The 23,145-nt window shown below is 36.6% G+C and overlaps 5 protein-coding genes across 7 annotated transcripts; all 5 read right to left on the reverse strand.

Annotated features, from left to right (window-relative positions):
* Positions 1 to 2,172: 2,172 nt before the first annotated feature.
* Positions 2,173 to 4,734, reverse strand: LOC106437591 (trans-cinnamate 4-monooxygenase-like). Its single transcript, XM_013878498.3, has 3 exons — positions 3,842 to 4,734; positions 3,639 to 3,766; positions 2,173 to 2,930 (listed from the first exon to the last, which is right to left on the reverse strand). The coding sequence occupies exons 1-3, from the start codon at positions 4,624 to 4,626 to the stop codon at positions 2,332 to 2,334; spliced, it is 1,512 nt and encodes a 503-aa protein (XP_013733952.1). The 5' UTR covers positions 4,627 to 4,734; the 3' UTR covers positions 2,173 to 2,331.
* A 178-nt stretch (positions 4,735 to 4,912) lies between these two features.
* Positions 4,913 to 7,094, reverse strand: LOC106437590 (trans-cinnamate 4-monooxygenase). Its single transcript, XM_022715882.2, has 3 exons — positions 6,235 to 7,094; positions 6,018 to 6,151; positions 4,913 to 5,752 (listed from the first exon to the last, which is right to left on the reverse strand). Exons 1-3 carry the CDS (start codon positions 7,017 to 7,019, stop codon positions 5,154 to 5,156), a joined length of 1,518 nt encoding a protein of 505 aa, XP_022571603.1. The 5' UTR covers positions 7,020 to 7,094; the 3' UTR covers positions 4,913 to 5,153.
* Positions 7,095 to 9,656: 2,562 nt separating this feature from the next.
* On the reverse strand, positions 9,657 to 12,039 carry LOC106437588 (protein NETWORKED 4B-like). Its single transcript, XM_048774533.1, has 4 exons — positions 11,926 to 12,039; positions 11,281 to 11,328; positions 11,085 to 11,196; positions 9,657 to 11,010 (listed from the first exon to the last, which is right to left on the reverse strand). The coding sequence occupies exons 1-4, from the start codon at positions 11,971 to 11,973 to the stop codon at positions 9,812 to 9,814; spliced, it is 1,407 nt and encodes a 468-aa protein (XP_048630490.1). The 5' UTR covers positions 11,974 to 12,039; the 3' UTR covers positions 9,657 to 9,811.
* Positions 12,040 to 12,594: 555 nt separating this feature from the next.
* On the reverse strand, positions 12,595 to 15,173 carry LOC106437589 (protein NETWORKED 4B). 3 transcript variants are annotated; one of them, XM_022715885.2, is made up of 5 exons: positions 14,990 to 15,173; positions 14,444 to 14,491; positions 14,245 to 14,356; positions 13,480 to 14,163; positions 12,595 to 12,967 (listed from the first exon to the last, which is right to left on the reverse strand). In XM_022715885.2, the coding sequence occupies exons 2-5, from the start codon at positions 14,456 to 14,458 to the stop codon at positions 12,909 to 12,911; spliced, it is 870 nt and encodes a 289-aa protein (XP_022571606.2). In that variant the 5' UTR covers positions 14,459 to 14,491; positions 14,990 to 15,173; the 3' UTR covers positions 12,595 to 12,908. The 3 variants fall into 3 exon arrangements, with proteins under 3 accessions (XP_022571606.2, XP_022571605.2, XP_013733948.2); XM_022715884.2 differs by lacking the exon at positions 14,990 to 15,173 and adding an exon at positions 14,747 to 14,924; XM_013878494.3 differs by lacking the exon at positions 14,990 to 15,173 and adding an exon at positions 14,752 to 14,923.
* A 1,787-nt stretch (positions 15,174 to 16,960) lies between these two features.
* On the reverse strand, positions 16,961 to 19,961 carry LOC106437587 (root phototropism protein 2-like). The gene is made up of 4 exons (XM_013878491.3): positions 19,751 to 19,961; positions 19,584 to 19,653; positions 19,000 to 19,377; positions 16,961 to 18,372 (listed from the first exon to the last, which is right to left on the reverse strand). The coding sequence occupies exons 1-4, from the start codon at positions 19,819 to 19,821 to the stop codon at positions 17,164 to 17,166; spliced, it is 1,728 nt and encodes a 575-aa protein (XP_013733945.2). The 5' UTR covers positions 19,822 to 19,961; the 3' UTR covers positions 16,961 to 17,163.
* Between the last annotated feature and the right edge of the window lie 3,184 nt (positions 19,962 to 23,145).

Here is a 23,145-nt window from a genome sequence, read left to right on the forward strand (position 1 = left end):
TCTGACTAAACTGACAACATGTATTTTATAAATTACGCTATTTTGGGTGGAATAGTCGCTTCTGCTTTCCACAAACTAAGAACTACCTTTTCACCCAGTTTTCTCTCTTTTTACTCCATTTTACCTCGTATCACACATTCACACCTATTCAACGAGTCACGATTACTGTTGGAACAAGTAACTTCTAATCTATTTATTTTTTGAGTGAGGAGTAACTTCTAATTTTTTTTCTTGTAACCGAGTAACTTCTAATTTTGGTTCGAATAAAACACAGGATGTCACTGTATCCTCAGAAAAGTAATTTATTTCCTACCTTTCATTATTTATATATTGAATCTTCTCTGTTTATATATGGATTTTTCTTGATACATTTTACCATACAAAAGAGATCAATCATCAACCCAGGACCACTTTCCCATTTTGCTTCTATTATATTTTTTTTTTTTGTGCTAAAAATTCTGTTATTTTGTTGTAGTCCGCAATTAATTCATGAAACGGACTTGGATAGTCCGAACTCCGAACCACCACTAGATTAGATTGACAGTTGTTCAAAAAAAAAAGAAGAAGATTAGATTAACATTACCCGATTCCATATTATAAAATCAAAATTCATTCTAACCTTTTTGTGTGTTGCCATATAATTTCACAGCTGAATGATCTCAAGTCACGAAAATTAACATTAAACTATTGAAATTACAGGAAGATTCGGATAATCTATCATCATAAGAAAAAAGCAACCAGCAAAGACTATGAATAATACTGTTTTACAATTAAACCCAAACGTATAGATCAAATTTAATGATTGGCTTGAATTACAGAATAGAGGTTGAGATCAACGTACTAATTAATTCTCGAGTTTGATATGATTAGGCGAACGTTTTCTGTTTTGGCCATGTGAAACCTCTTCTAAGAAAAGTTGTCATCACGCGATCTTGGCTAACGTAGCAAGTATCAATCTCGTACCAGACATGTTTGCACATGAGAAACAAACGGCCGCAATAATTTTCTGTTGTATACTGAGAAATTAAGAATATATATACTGCTTACTTGGATATTGGTATCGCAAGTAATATCAAAGGACTTTTTAGGACGGCATGTAAGAAATAAAACCAACTGCTATAAACTATAATAATGCCCTGATACACGCACACAGCTGTAACTGGGACTCACGTTCCCAGCTTGCAATATACATCAGTATTATTTTCTCTTAATAATTAAAGTACAACTATAATAGTACTTATATCAAGGAATCTCATTATGCGACATTGACATAAATTTAAAAGTATGTGACATTTTTAAAGAAAAGTACTAACTTCGTTAAGACTAATATGCATTGTGAGAACATAAATATGTCATACCTAAGGCATATATAGCCTCTCCTGAGTGTAGGGAAGAAGGCTAATAAATCTCTTTTTATTATTATAGATTTTATAGGAACCTTGTAAAAATACAAAGTTTTCACAACACACGCCTATCTAAATTTGGTAAAAACATGTTTCATGTGATTGGTATTTGGGCTTATCCAAAGAGAACCACAAAAGCATCTTAAAATAGTGCAGAGGAGAACGTGGGTAATGTGACTAAATGACAAATACGGTGGCATGTAAAAGTAGGTGCAAAGGCAAACGCTGTGTGGACAAACAACTTATGGTTGATTTTTAAGATCTGTGTAGCCCCTCAACTAAGATCTTATCCCCAAGAATAATATATTTTCATTTCAGATTTAGAGATAACTTGAAATAAAAGACACAAGATATGGGTATGAACTTTTCTTACCTAAGTTTTTAAAGAGCCAAGGAGCAATGTCTTGTTTAAACAAACAAGTTGAAGGGTGTGTCTTTCCAGCATTATTATCATTTGTTGGAACGAGTCTCAACATGTATTTTCTCCTCATGATTCTATCTCACACTCAAGTGTTAGCTTTATTATTATAATCCTAATAACAGACAAACAGATGTTTCCAAAATCCCAACACATGAATTTTTAAGAAAAACATATACATGCACTCAACGCCAGAAAGACCTCTCAGTGAAATAGTGAGAGATGTAAGTATATTTATAGCATATAAAAACACAAGTAAAACAGAAATATTTAGATGCTAACCTAGGCAAACTAAGGCTGTCTTTATCTTCCTCCAGTACAACGGATGGCCAAACCGGTGGGTCAAACACATTGTCAAAATGATAATAACATTTCATTCAAAACAATGGGCGGCACCATTTATTCTTGAAATTGTGGAACGAACCCTTTTAAAGATTTTACACAATATGGCTTATTCAAAAGATTTCACAAACATCGTTATAATGCCATTCGTATCAAAAAGGTCAATTTTTAGACGGCCCTTGGTTTCATAACGATCGTGGAGTGGTTAAGGATCTTCAAGCTGAATTGTCCACCTATCTCAGTGGTATCCACTTTAGACTGTCCCGGAGGAGGAGGAAGCTCGAAGTTCTGTACCAATCTACCAATGGTGATTCCCAAAATGGGCAATGCTAGTACAATCCCAGGACAGCTTCTACGTCCAACACCAAACGGCAAGTACCTGAAGTCGTTACCGTTTGCTTCCACATGCGCCTCTTCTTCAAGAAACCTCTCCGGCCTAAACTCTTCAGGTTTCTTCCAGCTCTCAGGGTTGTTCGCTAGCCACCAGGCATTGACCAAGATTTTGCTTTCTGCTGGGATGTCATAGCCAGCGAGCTTAGCGTCCTTGAGGTTCATGTGTGGTACGAGGAGTGGTACACCCATTCTTAGACGAAGTGTCTCCTTGAGCACGGCTTGGAGGTATGGAAGCTTGTGAAGGTCAGGCTCTGTGACTTGCACGCCTGGTCCAAGAACCGTGTCGATTTCGTTTTTTAGCTTGCTCTGAATCTCAGGATGGTTCACTAGCTCCGCAATTCCCCATTCAATAGACCATAGTGTTGTCTCAATAGCTGTTTCGGCACATATTACCCAAGAAATCAGCATCATAAAACTGTATAAATGTCCATTAAGATTCAAGTTTTTTTCAGGGGAGACAAGTGACAATGCAATTTGCGTACCCTACAAGGCTACAAGGATAATAAAAAGGAAAAGATAAAAATTTTCTTTTGATTTTTTAAGTTGTAAGTAATTTTGGATTTTAGAATTTTTTTTGATAACACAAACATGTCCTCAAACCGAAGGAGACCGCAAAGATTCGAACTAGATCCGAACTCAACCCAATTATATATATATATTATGATATACTTAGGGCATCCGCAGTAGGAGTACCTCAAAAAGTAATTTTCCATAAAATTAATATAAAAGACTAAAAAAAAAAGGAGAGACACATATTTGGTGAGAATCTATTTTTTACCAAGGTACTCAAGAAACAATGATGATTAAGTTTTTAACATATCGCAATGTTTTAGTGGTGTAAATTAAAAAAAAAACAAAAATTATAATTTTATTGGTGTAAAATTAAAAAACAAAAATTATAATTTTATAATTAATTACTACTAATTAATTATTTTCTAAGAAACCGATTCACATTCAACCACTGCTGGTGCTAAACTTCTTCCCAAAAAATCCAAAATCCAAACCGAACCGTATCCGAATAGGTATCCGAACTCCTGACTACACTGAACCTGTGAAAGTGCATAAAGGGTAAGGAAGTTAACCAGCTACGTTGATGTTCTCGACGATATAAAGAACGTTGTCCGCATTGATTTCTCCCTTCTCTTCAGCTTCAAGGATGTGATCAATGGCGTATTTCACGCTTCCCGTAGGCTTAGCACTCGGAATCTCCCTGTTTGGTTTCCTCAAATGTCAATTTCAAGATCCCAAAATAGAAATACATAATCTAAAGAGACCACAAACTCACTTCCTCTCGTCTACGAAGTACTTCTTGAAGAGCGCTAGTCTTCTCTCTTTCACATCTTGGCAGATCTTCAAATAGCCTCTAAGGAACGGCCTAAGGATAGGAATGAAATCTCCATAGTTATACTCAAAGCTCTGAGTCAACCTGCTTCTCTCCCCGTTCAAGAACTTGAGCCGGAGGAGAAGAGGATCATCTTCACTCTCGAACCTTTTACCGAACATAACACGGAACATGTTGTTGTACATCATCAACTGCAAACGCTTCCTCACCACGATCCCTTTCGTGGCCGCGTCAGGGTTCTTCTTCACTTCCTCCACAACGCTCGCAGCTTCGAACTCCCATCCTTCCCGGTTCTGCTGGACCACCTTGTTGGTGAAGAAGGGAACCGTCATGATACGTCTCATCTTCCTCCAGTGCTCACCGTAGACAGTGAACACCATGTCTTGTCCTTTCCCAGTGAAGATGTCGTAGACGATGTTTCTGTATCTGGATCCAAACTCTACACCTTGTGTTTGGAGCACTTCCTTGGCTAGATCCGGTGAAGAGATGATGACTATGTCTCGTTGACCCATCCTTAGGTGGAAAAGGTCTCCGAACTTCTTAGCGTAGTCCACGAGGTTACGGTGATTTAGATCATTTCCGACTTCAAGCCAGTTTCCGAAGACCGGGATTGGTATAGGACCAGGAGGTAGCTTCAGTTTCTTGCTGCAGAGCTTGGAGATCATTTTGGCGAGAACCACCGCCAAGAAGACGGCGATTAGAGGTTTCTCCAACAAGAGAAGGTCCATTATACTTCACTCTCAGTAGATAATGAAAGCAGAAGAAGCTGATGCTTTGCTGAGGAGCAAATGTTAAATGGGAGGCTGTGTATGTGAGGCTTAACAAAGATGGATATGTTTGGTCAAAGAGAGTTATTATTTATTTAATCTAGGTAACTCAAGTTCGCTTTGTCCTTTCTAATTTTTTTAATGTAATTAAGAAACGTTTAATGTAATATTTCCAATGGTTAAACGACTAATATAATGTTATTTTCTCCATTTCTTTCACGTTTGAAAATGAGTTCAAGAATGTTAGTTAAAGCTAGAAAAAACCTCCAAATTAAATAAATTTTTGTTCAACAATCATGTGGGTTTGAAAGTATACAACAACAATATCTATCCAAAACAGTGGGAACCACTATTGGCTTATTGCAACCCTTTAAAGACATTTTACATATATAACACATCCAATAGATTTCACAAACATCATTATCATCCATAACAAAAAAGTCATTTTGCAGAAACTACTTTTATTTTATTTTTTGTGTATAAATTATTTAAAAGGACCTTGGCTTCATTACAATTGTGGAGTGGTTAAGGATGTGCAAGCTGAACTGTCCACCTTTCTCAGAAGTATCAACTTTAGACTGTCCTGGAGGAGGAAGTAGCTCGAAGTTCTGTACCAACCTACCGATAGTGATTCCCAAAATGGGCAACGCCAATATAATCCCAGGACAGCTTCTACGTCCAACACCAAACGGCACATACCTAAAGTCATTACCATTGGCTTCCACATGCGCCTCTTCTTCAAAGAACCTCTCGGGTCTAAACTCTTCAGGTTTCTTCCAGCTCTCAGGGTTGTTCGCTAGCCACCAGGCATTGACCAAGATCTTGCTTTCCGCTGGGATGTCGTAGCCAGCGAGCTTAGCGTCGTTGAGGTTCATGTGTGGCACAAGGAGAGGAATAGCCATTCTTAGTCTAAGCGTCTCCTTGATCACGGCTTGGAGGTAGGGAAGCTTGTGCAGCTCAGGCTCTGTGATTTGAACGCCTGGTCCAAGAACCGTGTCGATTTCGTTCCTTAGCTTGCTCTGGATCTCAGGATGGTTCACTAGCTCCGCTATTCCCCACTCGATAGACCACAATGTTGTCTCAATAGCTGTTTCGCCACAAATAACAAACTTAGTATATCCATTACAAGTAGGTATCCAGCTCCTTTAGGTGTGTGACACATAAACATATTGGTTGTTATTGGACTGGCCATAACGCTTTATATATTATTTAAGGTACTATTAAATTTTCAATCTGGAATACTTATCCCTAATAAAACATAACAATTTCAATAGTTTCCTACGCAAGCAAGAAATATCTAGAGGATTGGTTACGTATTCTACAAGGAACAAAAACAGGGCAAGGTAAGTTACCAGCGACGTTGATGTTCTCGACGATGTAAAGAACGTTGTCCTCGTTGATCTCTCCCTTCTGTTGAGCTTCAATGATATGATCAATGGCGCATTTCAATCCTTCGCTTCCTGTAGGCTTCGAACTCGCGATTTGCCTGCGTGGTTCCTCTCAATATCAGTTTCAAGAACTCTAAATCAAGAATCAAAATATAATTTAAAAAAAAAAAACGAAACTCACTTCCTCTCGTCAACAAAGTACTTCTTCAAGAGAGCTAGTCTTCTGTCCTTCACATCCTGACAGATCCTCAAGTAGCCTCTAAGGAACGGCCTAAGGATAGGGATGAAATCTCCATAGTTGTACTCGAAGCTCTGAGCCAACCTGCTTCTCTCTCCGTTCAAGGCTTTAAGCCTGAGGAAGAGAGGATCATCTTCACTCTCGAACCTTCTATCGAACATGATACGGAACATGTTGTTGTACATCATCAACTGCAAGCGTTTCCTCAACACGATCCCTTTGGTCGCAGAGTCTGGATTCTTCTTCACGTCCTCGACCACGCTCGCGGCTTCGAACTCCCATCCTTCTCTGTTCCGCTGCACCACCTTGTTGGTGAAGAAAGGAACCGTCATGATCCTCCTCATCTTACGCCAGTGCTCGCCGTAGACGGTGAACACCATGTCCTGCCCTTTGCCCGTGAAGATGTCGAAGACGACGTTTCTCGTCCGAGATCCGAACTCCACGCCTTGCGTGTGGAGCACTTCTTTGGTTAGGTTTGGCGATGAGACGACCACTAGGTTTCGCTGTCCCATCCTGAGGAGGAAGAGGTCTCCGAACTTTTTGGCGTAGTCGACGAGGTTACGGTGGTTTAGATCGTCTCCGACCTGGAGCCAGTTTCCGAAGATTGGTATCGGTATAGGACCGGGAGGTAGTTTTAGCTTCTTGCCGCGGAGCTTGGAGATCACGGTGGCGAGAACCACTGCCGCGAAGACGGCTATTAGAGACTTCTCCAACAAGAGGAGATCCATTGGTGACACGTGGACGGTTGTGAGATTTGATTTGACGGCGAGTGGTGAAAGCAGGAGAAGCTGCTGAGGAAGAAGTGGTGGTGAGAGAGACGGTTTTATAAGAGGGGGAAGAGGTTGGTTGGTTTGAGAATTGAGAAAACCAACGGCAAAAAAAAAAGATAACGGCGTTAGGTGCGTGGGAGTTGGTGAAAGATGGAGTACTAAACGGCGTTAAGTTTAACGGGATGGCTGTTGTGTGAATGGTGGTGGGCTTGGTAGGTAACGACCGTAAAGTGAAGAGGGTTTGGTGAAGGTAGGAGGTGAGGCAGCTAGCTTGTTTTCATCTGTCCGAATGTTATGTTAAGAAATCACTAATATTTTAGTAACTAGTCTAAATTAAAGGATTTATTTGAATAACAACAGGTTTCTTGCAGTTTGATAATGCAAAAAATATATAATATAAATAACTTTGGTAGTGGCATATATCGATCGTACTAATTTAGAAACATATTATATAATTTATTTTATATTTACGTGTCACTATTATTGAAAGTAGCGTTAGTTTTAACTATTTTATTAAAAGTATTATAGTCAAACTAAATTATGTATATTTAAACAAAAATCTACTGAATATCTTAATGGATGATTAAATAAAAATCTAAATAATATTCTTTTACTATATATAGATATTGTAATTAATTTTGATTTCAATAAAAACATCAAATCTTAGTTAATTTAATTTATTATATCAATTTTATTATTTTAAGTTTATACTTAAAAATGTTAACTACAGTTTAAATTAGATTTACACAAACTTGTCATATATTATTTGTAAATTAATTTAATCTAATAAAAATACTATGACTTTATTTGTGATAAAATTCATCAAAGGTCATAGTTTTCAATGCTTTATTAAATGGGTTTAGAGCAATATAAAACGTTAAACCGGTACTAGTTATAAAAAGCCTTGTAAAGCACACAAGAACAAAAAGTCATAGGATACAGGAAGACTTTCAATCGCGAGAAAAGGAAAGAAAAAGCGTGAAACAGTGGCTGATGGTGGTATGAATACGAACGTCTTGAGACGCCGTCAGAGTTGACGCCGTTAAGAAAACATAATACTTAAGTAATAGTGGTTGTTGTATACGCGAATCGCAGAACAGGCTCAAGCATTTGGCGCATTCACATCCATGAAAATCTTTCAATGTCAATGTCAATTTAGCAACAACCCACCGTTTTGACTTCAAATATAAATATTCGCCTATCTCATACACTCTTCAATTTTTTATTTTTTTTCAATACACTCTTCAATTAATTTATTTTAATATATTTGTGGCTACGATAAGGAAAAATGTAGAAAGAGACGCACCTACCAAGAAAGACAGACAGCGACATGGAGAAATGGTGTTACCTGCCTCTCACCAAATCCACCATTACCCCCCAAATCTGTGACCGTCTCGTTTGCAAACCACGTACCTTAAAACGGGCTTTCTTATTTGGAAGTTGGATCCACCGACACATCGCAGCCTGGGCACATTAGCCATGGCTAGAATTGTTTCTTTATAACTTTAGATAGTTATGACGTATGATAGGTGTTTATAATTTATATATAAACCTAGCTCAAAAAAAACAAACTTGCGTCCACTATGTATATAAGTTAATGAAAATGTAATATCAATCATTGCTTTGGAAAATCATATACCAAACAAATGTTGAGGATAGAAGAGATGACAAAAAGAAAAGAGTACAGATGCTGAATAATAAAAGGGTTTATTTGCTGTGAAATTAGATTTAGAGAGAGAGAATAGAGAGAGATAGAAAGAGAAAGTAAGAGAGAGGGAGTGTTTTTAGTTAGTAAGTGATTTTTTTTTTTATCTACTGGGTGTAATTTCCCATAATGAAATAATAAGATGATTGATAAAGGCAGATACTTCAAAAATAAAATGAAAAATTGTACAATCCCACGAGTGTTTGACAATAAGAGCTTGACTGGTTTTCTCGCTACCACCCGCAAACGCAGCTTTTGCGGTTGGTAGCGGTTGACAGTGTTTCAAAACAATCATACAAACCGCTACAAATCACTTCAAACCGCTCCGAACCTCTTAAAATCAAAAGCTGGTTCTAGCTTGCGTTTGCGGTTGCGGGCGGTTGCGGGTAGATAATTTTTTTTTTCTTTTTTTTTTAAACTATATAAATACAAAAATAAAAATATTCAATAAATTTTTTAAAATAGAATTATAAAAATACTAAAATATATCTATTATATTTTAATTAATATTATAAAATTTTAAAGTAAAAATATTTTCTATAATTTAAAAAATTTAAAAATATAACTTTGAAAATATAATTTACATATTTATTAAAAATTTATGATTTTTGATATTTTTATAATTATAGAAAATGTAAATATTGTTAATTTATTATTTAACCGCTGCTGTATTTGGTAGTTAACCAGTCATAAATATCCCGCAAACGCATCAATTTCTAACCGCAGAACCAGTCATACAAATCTCTTAAAACCGCTAGAAACCGCAACCACCCGCATCCGCAAACGCCCGCAGCTGCAACCGCAACCGCTGCGTTTGAACCAGTCAGACCCTAAATCATGATTATTATTTTATTTGTAAATACTGATCAGTCTCGTAACTTTTTAAGATGTGAGATAATAATATTAGCATTGATATGTAGTAATATCAAACATACATTATTCATCTTCAACCTTCAAAAAGCATGCAAGTCCAACACACAAAGTAACTAGGATCAGGACATGACACAAAGTCATTTACCTTAAACTACACTTAATTAGCCAAACTTCATGATGCTAAGACCACTCCTCTCTTATGTCCTGCAACAACATTCCAAAGCCTCTCATACCCATCTTTGTAATAGTCAAGAGACATACACAATTGTCTTATGGCCTCTCTTTTCTGGTCAGCCACTTCAGATGCAGCCACTCTCGTCCTCTCCACTTCTTCCGCAAGCTCACTCGACCGTCTTCTTAGCCTCACTTGCTCCATGTGAAGCTCCTTCATATGCTTCTCCATTTCCTTTATCTTCTCTTCTCTCTTCCCAATCTCATCTCTCAGCACATTGCTCTCATCTTTCATCACACTTAGCTTCTCGGATTCTACTTTAAGCTTCTCCTCTATTCCAGCTTTCTCTTCCAAGATCAGCCTTACATGTGATTCCAGCTCTCTCAACTGCTCTCCAAGCTGGTTTCGTTCTTCAACGAGCTTTGACATCTCTCCCTTGATCTGTGCTTTCTCCGGGAATATCTTCTCTTCAGCGTCAGAGACTGCTGTCTTCAGCGACCTTACCTCGTTGTCTCTGTCCTGTAAACTAGTTTTCACCATTGCAAGTCTCTCAACCAACTTCGAGACTTCTTTCTTCTCTGCGTTGAGCTTGTTTCTGAGAGTGTCAGCGTCGTTTTGAGCCAACTTGAGCTTCTCCTCTGCTCCAGAGGACATGCAGCTCTGAAGCTCAACCTTCAGATTAGCAATCTCTTCTTCTTGCATCCGAATCTGTTCATTGGCTTCTCTAAGCTCTCCTTCATATACAGTAATTTTCTGAAGGAGATCAGTGTTGTTGTCACCGTTATCACATTCCTGCTGGAGAAGGAGCTTCTGTTTTGTTTCTTGAAGCTCAAGCTCTAGTTCAGCCATCCTACGGATTAATGCCTCGTCACCATCTTCATCACTAGCAGAGGAATGATCATGAACCGAGTCAGAATCAGAACCAGAATCAGTCAAAGATGATGACTCTTCCTCGTCCTTATGACGGCGACTCGAGGTAGGAGATGGTTGGTCAAGAGAGCCCTGTGACTGTTGGTTTTTCTGAAGTTCACCACTAGCTTGATCATAACGCTCAGCCAAAGCGCGGTACATGCGGTAAAACTCCTCCACAAGGTGGATTAACTCGGGACGCTTCTGGTAATACATCTGAGCTTTCTTGGCAAAAGAGTCTGCGTCTTCTTCAATCAACTTCAACATGTGTTTCACACGGTCATCCATCTCTGAGAAGCCATAACAATAACAAGTTCAATACATTAAGTGGACATAGATCTTAATGGTAAGTAAGGCAACATACTCTCTAGATTCTCTGCAAGCCACTTTGAGTTCTTGGGACAATTGTGACTGTCCCACCACCATGAGTGTGATTTTTTGGTCGTAGACCTCTTAAACTGCTTCTTGCTAAGTGCCTGAAAAAATAAATAAGAAAAAGTGAGTAAGTCTTAGGACCAGAGACCAAACACAAGGACCAAGTCAACATAATGGTTTCTTACCGCAGACGAGGCCATGACTTTGAGGGGTGTAGAGAATCTTAGGAACCCCTACAAGAAAATTAAAGATTGTCAGTTAATATTAAGAGACTTGAGTGTCTCTTGAAGATTTGCTTGAGTTTATCGAAACAAGTGGGACAAAACAGATGAGATGAGATAAGAGGAAGAAGATAGGATTGTGCATGCGGCAAAGGAGACACGTGAAGCTTTAACAACCCATTGTGGCATTTGCGCAATTTTCAAGAAGTCCAAAGATTCTCAGCTTTTACCAGCGTTTTACTCCCTCCGTTCTTAAAAAATAAATTTTTTAAAATTTTCACACATATTAAAAAAACGCATTAAATTACTATAATAAATTTATCGTTTTCTGTAAGTTTTAATTTTTAACAATTTTTAACTAATAATAATATAATAAAACCAATTAATTTTCTTAAAATTTGCAATTTTTCATAGAAAACATAGAATATACATCTTTTTGAAACAAAATTTTTTTCTAAAATATAAATTATTTAAGAACAGAAAGAGTATATACCAGAATAATCGATGAAACTAATAATATAACTGCATATTAAAGAAAGAAGAAGAGACAAAAAATTTCTTTTCTTTGAAATAAAAGAGACAAAAAGTTGTAGGAGGATAAAAGCTTACTTTACACAAATGCAGAAGAACAGAGAGTTTATGATTGAGAATGCTCATAGAATGGTCTTCATAAAGCCCTTTATATCTGCCTTGAAGATGATTAATCTAATCATAAACTAATCATCTTTGTCTCACCTTCCCTAAATAAAATATTATTAAGTAATATCAATAAGGACACATGAATCTTGAAAATTCGTATACGCGGCTCTGAAAGTGTGAATACGCTTTCTCTACACGTCACAGAATCTCACCTGCTTATTTTAATTTTCTTAAAGTCTTCTTTGTTTTAGAAAAAAGAAAGACTCAATGATTGTGACATAGTGTAGTCGTTGTGATTAATGGCGGATCGATCTGCAACGCCCAAAATTTTGCATGTGGCGTCGTTGTGATTAGACAGAGAGAGAGATAGAGATATGAAACTTATTTCTTCCGACATATTTAACCAAACCTTCAACAAACTTTGAAACATAATAAATTTACAAGCTAGCTAAGTTGATGGTGAATGATATTAAGGATAATCATCAATCAAGACATGTGATCCATATTGATTATTCACTATGATTCCTCTAATTATGTTATTTATCCTATCATTATCCTTGCAGTATCATCTTATAATTACTTAGGATTTTCATCTTTATATGTATGTGCTCTAAAGATAAAATGCAATACAACACAGTATTCCATGAAAGATAGCCATAATCAACTATCCAATAGTGGTAATGGCAAACAAACTTTAGATTGCTAAACAACCTAAATTCGAAAGCATTTTTTACCCTTCATTGTGTGGCCACATGTATATAGACGCATTGCTTACATTTTATACAAACATCCAAAGAAAAAAAAAGAAATTAGTTTAGATATTTCTAAAGGTTTAAGATAACTAGATTTAGAAAAAATAGCCATAAACAACCAACGGGCCTTGGGCTAGTGGCACTTGAGGGATAATCCCAATACGTTGAATCCGCAGTTCAATTCCCGTTGGCCACCAAAATTTAACATTGCACTTCTGGAGCCCACAGAATAGTCGGCGGTTGATCTCGGTCGCCGGACACTGTGATTAAATCAAAAAAAAAATAGCCATAAACTAAAACATAAACTTTGATGAATCAAACGCGTAGTGAGTAACGAAGAGAATAATTCTATTCCTGCTACAGAATTGACTACTCTTTTTTGACAAAATATTGACTAATCTGTCGGGTTTATTAAAGAAATGTTATAGTTTACTATATATAGACGATTGAAGATTTTGAATTTGGTATACAAAACTAATATATGTACGAAATAAGATTGAAATTTTATATTCATGAGATAAATAGGAGTCATAGTTTGGAAACATCTAATGCTATGCGATAGTTCTAATGAGAAAATAGATCATCGATCTTTATTTTGAAAAAAGAAGTAGCAGTGGACGTTAAAATAAACGCGAAGCACAGTTCAATGTCAATGAAGTCAATCTGGCAACAACCCACCGTATTGATTTCAAAAAAGAAATGATCGATCGCCTATCTCATATGTATTTTTTAAAACAATACAAAATGATAATAATAGAAAGAGACACAATACCACCAGACGTGGTTGCGCAGAAAAGAGTGGCCCCTGCATCTTTAGTTTCCTCTTTAACCAAATCAAGACTCTCTTGCTCAACACCAAGTTGAGTTTCTGCTTCAGAGGAAATGCAACTCTTAAGCTCAATCTTCAGATTAGCGATCTCTTTTTCTTGCATTCGAATCTTTACATTAGCTTCTTTAAGCTCTCCTTCATATACAGTAATTTTCTGAAGGAGATCAGTGTTGTTGTCACCATTAAGACGTTCCTGCTGTAGATGGAGTTTCTCTTTAGTTTCTTGAAGCTCAAGTTCTAGATCAGCCATCCTACGGATCAATGCCTCGTCACCATCTTCATCATTAACAGAGGAATGATCAGGAACCGATTTAGAGTCAGAATCAGAATCAGACAGAGATGATGAGTCTTCCTCTTCCTTATGAGGGTGACTCGATTTCTCTTGGGAATTAGTAGGAGATGATTTCTCAAGAGAGCCCTGTGACTGTATCCCAGAGAGATGAATTTTCTGAAGTTCACCACTAGCTTGATCATAACGCTCAGCCAAAGCGCGATACATGCGGTAAAACTCCTCCACAAGGTGGATTAACTCGGGACGCTTCTGGTAATACATCTGAGCTTTCTTGGCAAAAGAGTCTGCGTCTTCTTCAATCAACTTTAACATGTGTTTCACACGGTCATCCATCTCTGAGAAGCCATAATAAGAACAAGTTCAAGATCTACATTTAAGTGGAGATAGGTATCTCAATGATAAGTGAGGCAACATACTCTCCAGATTCTGAGCAAGCCACTTCGAGTTCTTGGGACAATTGTGACTGTCCCACCACCATGAATGTGATTTCTTGGTCATAGACTTCTTAAACTGCTTCTTGCTAAGATCCTGAGAACGTCAGACATGATTGAGTAAATCTTAGGACCCAGAGACCAAAACACAAGGACAAAGATAACATGATGGTTAATTTCTTACCACAGACGAGGCCATGACTTTGAGAGGTGTAGAGAAACTTAGAAACCCCTACAAGAAGATTCAAGATTGTCAACGAGGTAACTAATAAAATGTTAAAAGGCTTGACTGTCTGGTATATATTGAAGATCTGCTTGAGTTTATTGAAACAGTTGGGACAAAACAAGACACGTGAAACTTTAACAACCCATCTTGCCATAATTTTCAAGAAATCCAAAAAATTTCAGCATTTAGCCGCACTTTATTTGTATGAAACTAATAATATAATTGTATATTACAGAGACAGAAAGTGTAGGAGGTTAAAACCTTACTTTACACAGCTCAAGAACAAAGAGCTTTTGACTGAAAATACTCAAAGAATGGTTAACATAAAGCCCTTTATATCATCTTCTGCATTGAAGATGATTAATCTAGTAAAAAAAACTAATCATCTTTGTTTCACGTTCTCAAAAGAAAAATATTAATAATAAAGAGTTTCTCAGATGAATCTTGAAAATACGCGGCTCTGAATGTGTTTATACGCTTTCTCTACACGTCACAGCTACTCACCTGCTTATTTTAATTTTCTTCAAGTCTTCTTTGTTTTAGAAAAACGAAAGACGCAATTACTGAGACATTGTGCTATGATATGGGAGAAAAAAAAAAGATATGGGAAAGCGTTAATGCCGGATCTGCAACGGCCATGATTTTGCATGTGGCGTCCTTGTGATTCGAGTTAGACAGAGACAGACAGATAGATATCAGATATGAAACTTATTTGTTCTGACATCAAACCAAACCTTCAACAAACTTATTAGACGCATAATAAATTTACAAGCTAAGTCGATGGTGAAAGATATTAAGGATAATCATCAATCAAGACATGTGATGACCCATATTGATTTTTCTCTATGATTCCTCTAATTATGTTATTTATGAAAGTGTAAGATGTAGGGGTGGGCGTTCGGGTACCCGTTCGGGTTCGGATCGGGTATTTCGGATTTTCGGGTATTTCGGTATAGAGGTGTAGAACCCGTTCGGGTATTTCTGTACTTCGGGTCGGGTTCGGGTATTTTAAGTTCGGTTTCGGTTATTTCGGATCGGGTTCGGATATTTAGATTTTGAAGAAAAAAAAATGAAAATTTTCATTTTTCAAATTTCTTGTATTTAAATATATAACTTTTCACTTAACTATTTTTTATTTTTAATAGATTGCATGGTTAATATATTTGGACATAACATTTTCAAACTAAAAAGACATTAATTTGGTCATTGTTTTTAAATTTTGGATGTAACTTTTTGTTAATTACTGAAATAAGAAGTTTGACATGCATTTTAAGCGAATAGCAAATCATCTTCTACGTAATTGTATGTATATCATATGAATTTAAAGTATGTGTAGTATCAATATAAATATTTTATATAAAATGAAAGATGTAAACTATAAATATAAGGTTAATTATCATATGTTCGGTTATTTTCGGATATCCATTCGGGTTCGGATATTACCCGTTCGGGTTCGGATATCCAATCTCTTCTAATTCAATACCCGTTCGGATATTTTGCTACTTCGGTTCGGATTTCGGTTCGGGTTTTTCGGATCGGGTTCGGGTGCCACTTCGGATTTCGGGTAAAATGCCCACCCCTAGTAAGATGGGTCTAATATAGAGAGTCACACGTAGAAGTACTATGTTTTGTTTATGTCACAAAATACTACAACAAGATAATAATAAAAATTTCTCCTTAAATAGAAAAAGTGTATTACTAGTTTTCTTTCAAATGACTTACATATCCCACTTAAATAGAAACACTAGCCTAATGATCTATACTTAACCCAAAAACTCCTCTACTCATGACCCCTTATTCTTTATGTCTTTTGTCCACCTTACATTGAACCCCAAAACCTTTATGCGGAAGGTTGTACTCAATACAAGACACACCTTTATCTACTTATATGATGTTGTGGCTCACCCTAGCCAACTTCCCAAGAAAATAATATTTCCAAACCTCTTTTATGAAATATTTTCAAATCTTGTTCAAAGTATTTTGGAAATCTTCTTTTGATTAATTGTTTTCTCCAAAGTAAATATTTAGTTGTTTAGTTTCCAAGTAACCTCTAGTTCAGCCTTAAGTCGGTTCCAATATCTGTCTTCAACTCAGCTATACAACTCTTAACATTTTTACCAAAAAAACTCAGCTATACAACTTCACTTCCTGTAGCACTTTTGTACTATTCCATGTAGTACTTCACTCTTTCTCCCGCTTCTAAAACTAAGTATTCACTACACTATTCCTATCACTATACTCGCAATATAATCTTGCAATTACTTAGGATTTTCATGTTTATATGTATGTGCTCTAAAGATATAACCATATAATGCAATACAATGCAATACTCCGTAAAAGATAGCCATAATCTAAGAACATAAACTATGACGATGCAAACGCCTAAGGGAACAAAAAGTCAATAACCTCGTATAGTCTTTTTCCAATACAACTTAGTTTTATTGAACTTTCAAAATTTTCAGTTACAAACACAAGAGTAAATTATCCATCCTCTTTGATATCAAGCATAAACTACAATAGCAAGCCATTATAAAAAATAAACAAACAAACTCCAAATACAAAATTAAATCACGCATCAAAGGCAAACAAAAGAGAGCACACTAGACTAAAGAAATTTGTACACAAACACACACACACACACACACACACGAACTTAAAAGATCAAACGTTTCCTTAACTTAAGAGATTGAGAATCTTCGTCTTCTTGGCTTTGTAATATCAACACCATCAAGATCCTCATCAATATTAGAAGTATCCTTAGACCCATGTCTAAATGGATTCAACTTCCCAAGCTTCTTCGAAACAGACGAGAAGAAAGTATGTTTGCTGTTCTTCTTATTACTCGGTGCATTCGAAGAAGAAGCTCCTGCTGCAACATTATTTTGTAGATCCGAAACATACATCTTCATCTTCATCAGCTCACTCCTCAAATCTTCGTTCTCTTTAGCCAACGAACTATCACGTGTCCCTAAACCCTCAGGGACTATAACTGGTGTTCCTTCTTTGTCTTCAACCTCGCTTCTTAGCTTTAACTGATCGTAGTAAAGAGTGTGAAGAACGATGTTTACCGGTAACCTCTTGTTCTGCGAAGCGTGGAGACGTGCGTCGTAAGAAAGCTTGAGAGGATCCATTAAGCTACAAACTTTCTCTCTTTCGATCTCGCCTAGGCTCGGATGAGCTTTCAAGAAGATGTCTACCGCTCTATAAAGATCGTCTTCTGACTTTCTAGCGGACTTGGGAACTAGGTTTGCTATCGCGTTGAACTTCGATACCGTGAGCTCCAAGCAAGTAGCGATCTCCGCTAAGTAAGAGTCAACGTTCTTCGCAACTCTTTGTAGCGAGACAGAACATAACCCTTTTTTGCTTTTCTCCTTTTCGACGAAAGCAGAGATGATTCTTCTGACGCTGTCTAGGTCTAATAGTCTCTCGCCGTCATAGGTGAAAGAAGGTACCAAGAGATCATCGACGGTGACGTGTTCAAGAACGGCGGAGATTCGTTTCTCGACCTCGTTCTTGGATGCGAGTGAAGTGTTCAAGAAGACGGCGCAACGGAGGAGAGAGCATAGGAAGTTGATCGGGAAAAGTCCTTTGTCTGAAGGTAAGAGAGAGACGATTGATTCCACGAGATGTCTCTGTTGAGTTCTCTCCTCGGAGTCGTTGTTTTCGGGATCGGAAAACTTGACTCCTCTGCCGGAATGGTCTCTGACGAGGTCTCTTAAGGATCTCTCGGTGTAGGTGATGATTGCGGAGGCTAAGGAAGATGGCTTGAGGCCCTTCTGCTTCATGGAAGCTAAGACGTCGGAGAAGAAGTCGATGTTTAAGATACAGAGCTCCTCCGTCCACCAGTTGGGTGGTGATCGGCACGGGAACATTGCCTCGTTGCAAGCCTTTTCAAAACATAAATAAATAAATAATGAAAAAATAAAACATATCAGTTTATGTAATAAGTACTACAGAAACTCATGGAGGCAAACCTATCTTGCATACTTGATACGTGAGACTCAAGGAACTGAAACAGAGATAGGTTGAACCGATCCGAAACCAAACCTAAATAGCTGATGTGAAATTGATTGTAAGTTCTAGTACGGTTAATGAATTCATTTTTTCACTATAGACTAAACATTGAAACCGAATATAAATTACAACGTAGTAATTGATCTTATGTAAATCCTAATATGGTTAATGGATTCTAGATTGGCTCTTATCTTAGTTACTACTATGTAAAACCTGGAATTTTAAATTTTAACCTGAACATCAATGTTCCTAAATCGGTTTAGGTGGCAAATCAGATATAAACCAAACAAAAATTTTAGAGCAATCGTTCGTTTAGGCCTGCCTAGCGTTAATCCCTTATTATTATTTTATTATTATTATTATTTTTTTTTTTTGAACAACAGCGTTAATCCCTTATAAAACGCCTAATTATAACGATTTCTTGAACATTAGTAAACACTAACCAAAACCAAGATCGAAGTTTTTAGAAAGTAAGTGAGAATGAGTTACGAGTTAAAAACCTTAGTACCGACAACGTCCACACAACGGCGGACAATACCAAGATCACGAGAAATAGGAAGGAGTATCTCGCAAGACTTGAGGACGACGATGGCTCCGGAGAGGCTAGAGAGAGCGACTTGAGAAAGGAAGTCTTGTGTCCGACCAGCGAGGTTGTTGTCGCAGTACTTGTCAGTCATCTGAAGAAACTCAGCGGCGCATTGAAGAGCCGCCACGTTCTGGACGGTGATTTCAAAGCTAACACCGTAACAGAATTTAGCAGCTTTCTCGAACATCTCAGCACCTCCGGGGATATCCGACAGATCTATTCTCGTCACATCACTGTCTTTGGATTCCATTATTAGCTTCCTTATGTAGTTGCTCTTCGCCACTAGCATGAACTACACGAGATTAAAACAAATTATAAATAGAAACTCATGTTGTTGGTTAACCATTTTTGACCTAGGCATGTACCTGTAAAGTAATAATTTGTACTAATGTCTCATATCGTATAACAAACTCATAGCTCAGTACTTTCATTCGTTTGTATGAGTTATAGACGACAAAACAAAAAGAAAATTATTATATACAAACGAATTTTTGTTACCTTATGAAGAGAGAAATTAGCTTCTCCGACTTCAACTACAACATCTGTCGGAATATCTTGTGAGAAACCCCTGAATTAACAACGCATATACAAGTCAGAAATTCATATGATTAGGGGGAGATGAACCGAGCCGGATAATATTTAGATGAAACTGGACCGGATCGTACAATTGACCGGTTCTCTGAAGAGATGAAGACATTGTGTTAATGTTGATGGGGGTTTTCCCTTCAGTAGCCATTTTTATTGGATGTGTAGTGAAAGAGACGATGGAGCAATAATAGTTGAGTGTCTATATATTGAAAATTATTTAATGTTGGTCTCCCCTTTTTCTTCTTTTTCTAATGTTTTAATTTGTCGTTTGGTTGTGTTGTTTCGGTATTATCTCTTTTAGTTAAATCAATCATATCTTTGTGTTGGTCTTCGTCGTTTCACCATGCTTCTTGTAACTTTTCCCTATTTGGATATACTTGCACTGGCTGCTGTTTCAGGCAATTGAGAGTTTCTACCTTTCATAAACGTAAGTACGTTTTCCAACCAGTTGATAATAGACTAATTGGATTCTCTTGAATCTTGATAATACGAATGGGGTGTTGACTCGATAACATTTTACATCTATTGTAATGTTTGGTAGGAAGTTATCAGCATATCATTAAATTTTTATATTTGTCTACAACATGCTTAGTAGATTAATTTTCACCGCCAATCTATACTCTATACTAATAATATTAGATCAGTAACTATTGTTCGTACGTTGCATGAATTTTAAATTAATATAGTGAAATATATAATAATTTTTATTTAAGATATGTAATTTCATCTCATAGTGTTTTTTCAAAAAATTATATCATATAAATTCAATATTATATAACCAATATTATATGCCTAAAATAAGATCTAATCGGCATCTAGCATATTACTCAGTAACATTCATTTGGTTTATTGAGAGCAATTTGTAGAGTGAATAGGCCAAAGATGAAAAACAAAATCGTTCGTTCTTTTGGCTGGGTTAATGAGAAAGTAAAAACAATAATAAAAAGAGTTCACGTGTAAAAAGCCTAAAAATTTTGAATAAAGGAAGACAATAATGAATGCATATATAAAATCTCGGAGAAAGTTTGATTATTCTTTTACTTAATCTCTGTGTTTTAGGGTTTTCTACGGTTTGGTTTGTTTGTCTCTTAATCGTTACGTTTAGAAGGAGTATGCTTATTTCTAAGAGCATGTTTATTGGAGGTTCTTAAATGCTTTCCGAGGGATTTCGATCCTTGTCCACTTTTGGTTCCAGAATCATTTTGCTGGTTGGTGTACTTCCGATGATTAATTAATCTATTAAATGATTAAAAACATTTAAAATGAAATAAAAAGCCAAGCATGTGAATAGTTGACAGAAAGAAATTATATTAAAAATAGTGAAATGGATATACAATTAGAGATGTAGCCAGTAGAAGTTAGGAAAAGTAGGAACATATCATGGGTAGGCCTAGTTCAATATGTGGTGGTGATCCTTCTTAAATCTCGTTGTGCATGTCTTTTCTACGTCAACAAATAATCCTTCAGAATCCAGTTTCCCTTTTGTCCTCCAATAATGCTAATACACGTATCCATAACCCCCTTTAAGATATCTAACGTCTCCACATCGCCTAGTTGCTCTATAATGTTCTGCCGGTGACACTCGTTTTTAGACACTATGGCTCTGATTGAGCACCTCCATCAATGGTTTAAAATGGAGTTCTCTGACACACAAAAAAAAAAGAGAAATTGAAAAGGTTCTAAAACAAACACATGCAAGAACCGGATAAGCATGTGTATATCAATCAATGGTCAATTGTGCTTTTAAAGTTTAAATTTAAATATAACTAATTTAAATTAAAAATATTAATACTTTATAATAAGAACTTCAAGTTAGCATCTTTAAGGTTGGAAGTGCTCTTAGTATTTTCAAGAGTAATATACTAGTATGGAAGAAAAAAGGAGGTGAAAAATATGAAAAAAAGTGGAGTAAATTGTATTAGTCTAACGAAACTCAAAGTAAAAATGTGTGTATTAGGATTTGGGTTGGACGACCATAGAGGATGCTGCTATGATCTATTAACAAAAAGTACAAACTCCCTGCCCTGTACTGCCGTCTAGTTTTTTCTTTGTCATCTGATATTTTTTTGTAATGCCGTCTAGTTTCAATCAACATTTTTTACCATAATAGTTACATCTTACGATTGCTATTTTATTTTAAGTTTCATTACGTAGTAAAATCATGAAGTTGCCTGCATGGTTTTGGTAAAGTGATAGGCGAGACATGAGAATGTGATAAAACATTCTCCGGAATTTGAGCCTCTTCTAAATCAAAATCACTGTTGTGTGGGAAGTTTGGGATTGAGTTTTATTCTCGACAGTTTATCTGATAGTCTAATAATAAGCGATCCGGAAACAAAGAAACAATGTCTTGAACAACAACCTTGCCCTTGCACCAGAAACAGTCTTCAGATTCATTGACAAAGAGGTGCGAAACACCATCACTGCTAGAAGAGAGAGGAAGTACTTCCTCAAACTTATGGCTAAGTGGCTGCGTTGAACGTGGAAATTAGTCTGGCTCATTTTCACTCGGGTTGCTACCTTGTTTTTTTAGCTTTTTTGCCAAGGTGTAACAAAAAATAGAATTTTTTTTTTTTGTAAAATCTAAACTTTCATTTATATGATATTTACCTTTTAGGAAAAAAAAAATAATAAGCGATCCGACTATTATTTAACTTTAAACATTTCAAACTTGAGTAAAACAATGTGATAGCTTTTCTAAAAAAAGTTTGCACTGTAACACTAAATATTATGCGTTTCTACCTGAGCTGGCCAGAAGAGCCAATAAGATATTAAAAAAAAAAACTGAAGCAGAAGCTAATATTCTTATCTGGTTATGGATATGCAATTTCAGATTTAGGAGACCATCTTTTTCTTTCTTTTGTGGGGAGGGCTGTGTAATAATGAGCAATGGTCCTGACCTAACCGACGAGACATGAAACAGAGGCTATAGAAAACAAAATGAAAACCACTAATGAACAATTTTGGCCAAAGTTGGTTATTTGTCAGAAAGCCCAATGTCTACGTCAATATCCCTAATCTCGCTTCTTCCAGTTCACACACTTAGTCACTAATTTCGTCTTGTCAAGTAACGCCAACGGAGTTTAGAACATCTCGCTTTCATCTGAGTTATCTCTTATCCGTTATATATGGTTAGGGGAGGGTTGCATGTATTCGGATATATAGAGTCAACGGTATGAATATATATCCTTACGAGAAAATCTCGCTTGATGGATTTGACCAAGAAAGAAGCAAATCAAACACAAAAGCTTGGGGTGAACATAATAAGGAGACTGCTAGAGTAGTGCCTGAACTTGAAACAAAACTAGTTGTTGCAAAAGGCCATTTGATTCAACGCCAAGAAGCCTAATAATACATGCACACAAACATAGAGTCAGAACTCGTGTGTGCTGCATGTCAATCTTTCTGTACGGTCATGTGTATGCTACTAGCAGCATGCATCAGAAACGATTTTGTTATAATTAAGAAGTGT

Source organism: Brassica napus, chromosome A3, assembly GCF_020379485.1.
Source record: "Brassica napus cultivar Da-Ae chromosome A3, Da-Ae, whole genome shotgun sequence".
Classification (NCBI taxonomy): domain Eukaryota; kingdom Viridiplantae; phylum Streptophyta; class Magnoliopsida; order Brassicales; family Brassicaceae; genus Brassica; species Brassica napus.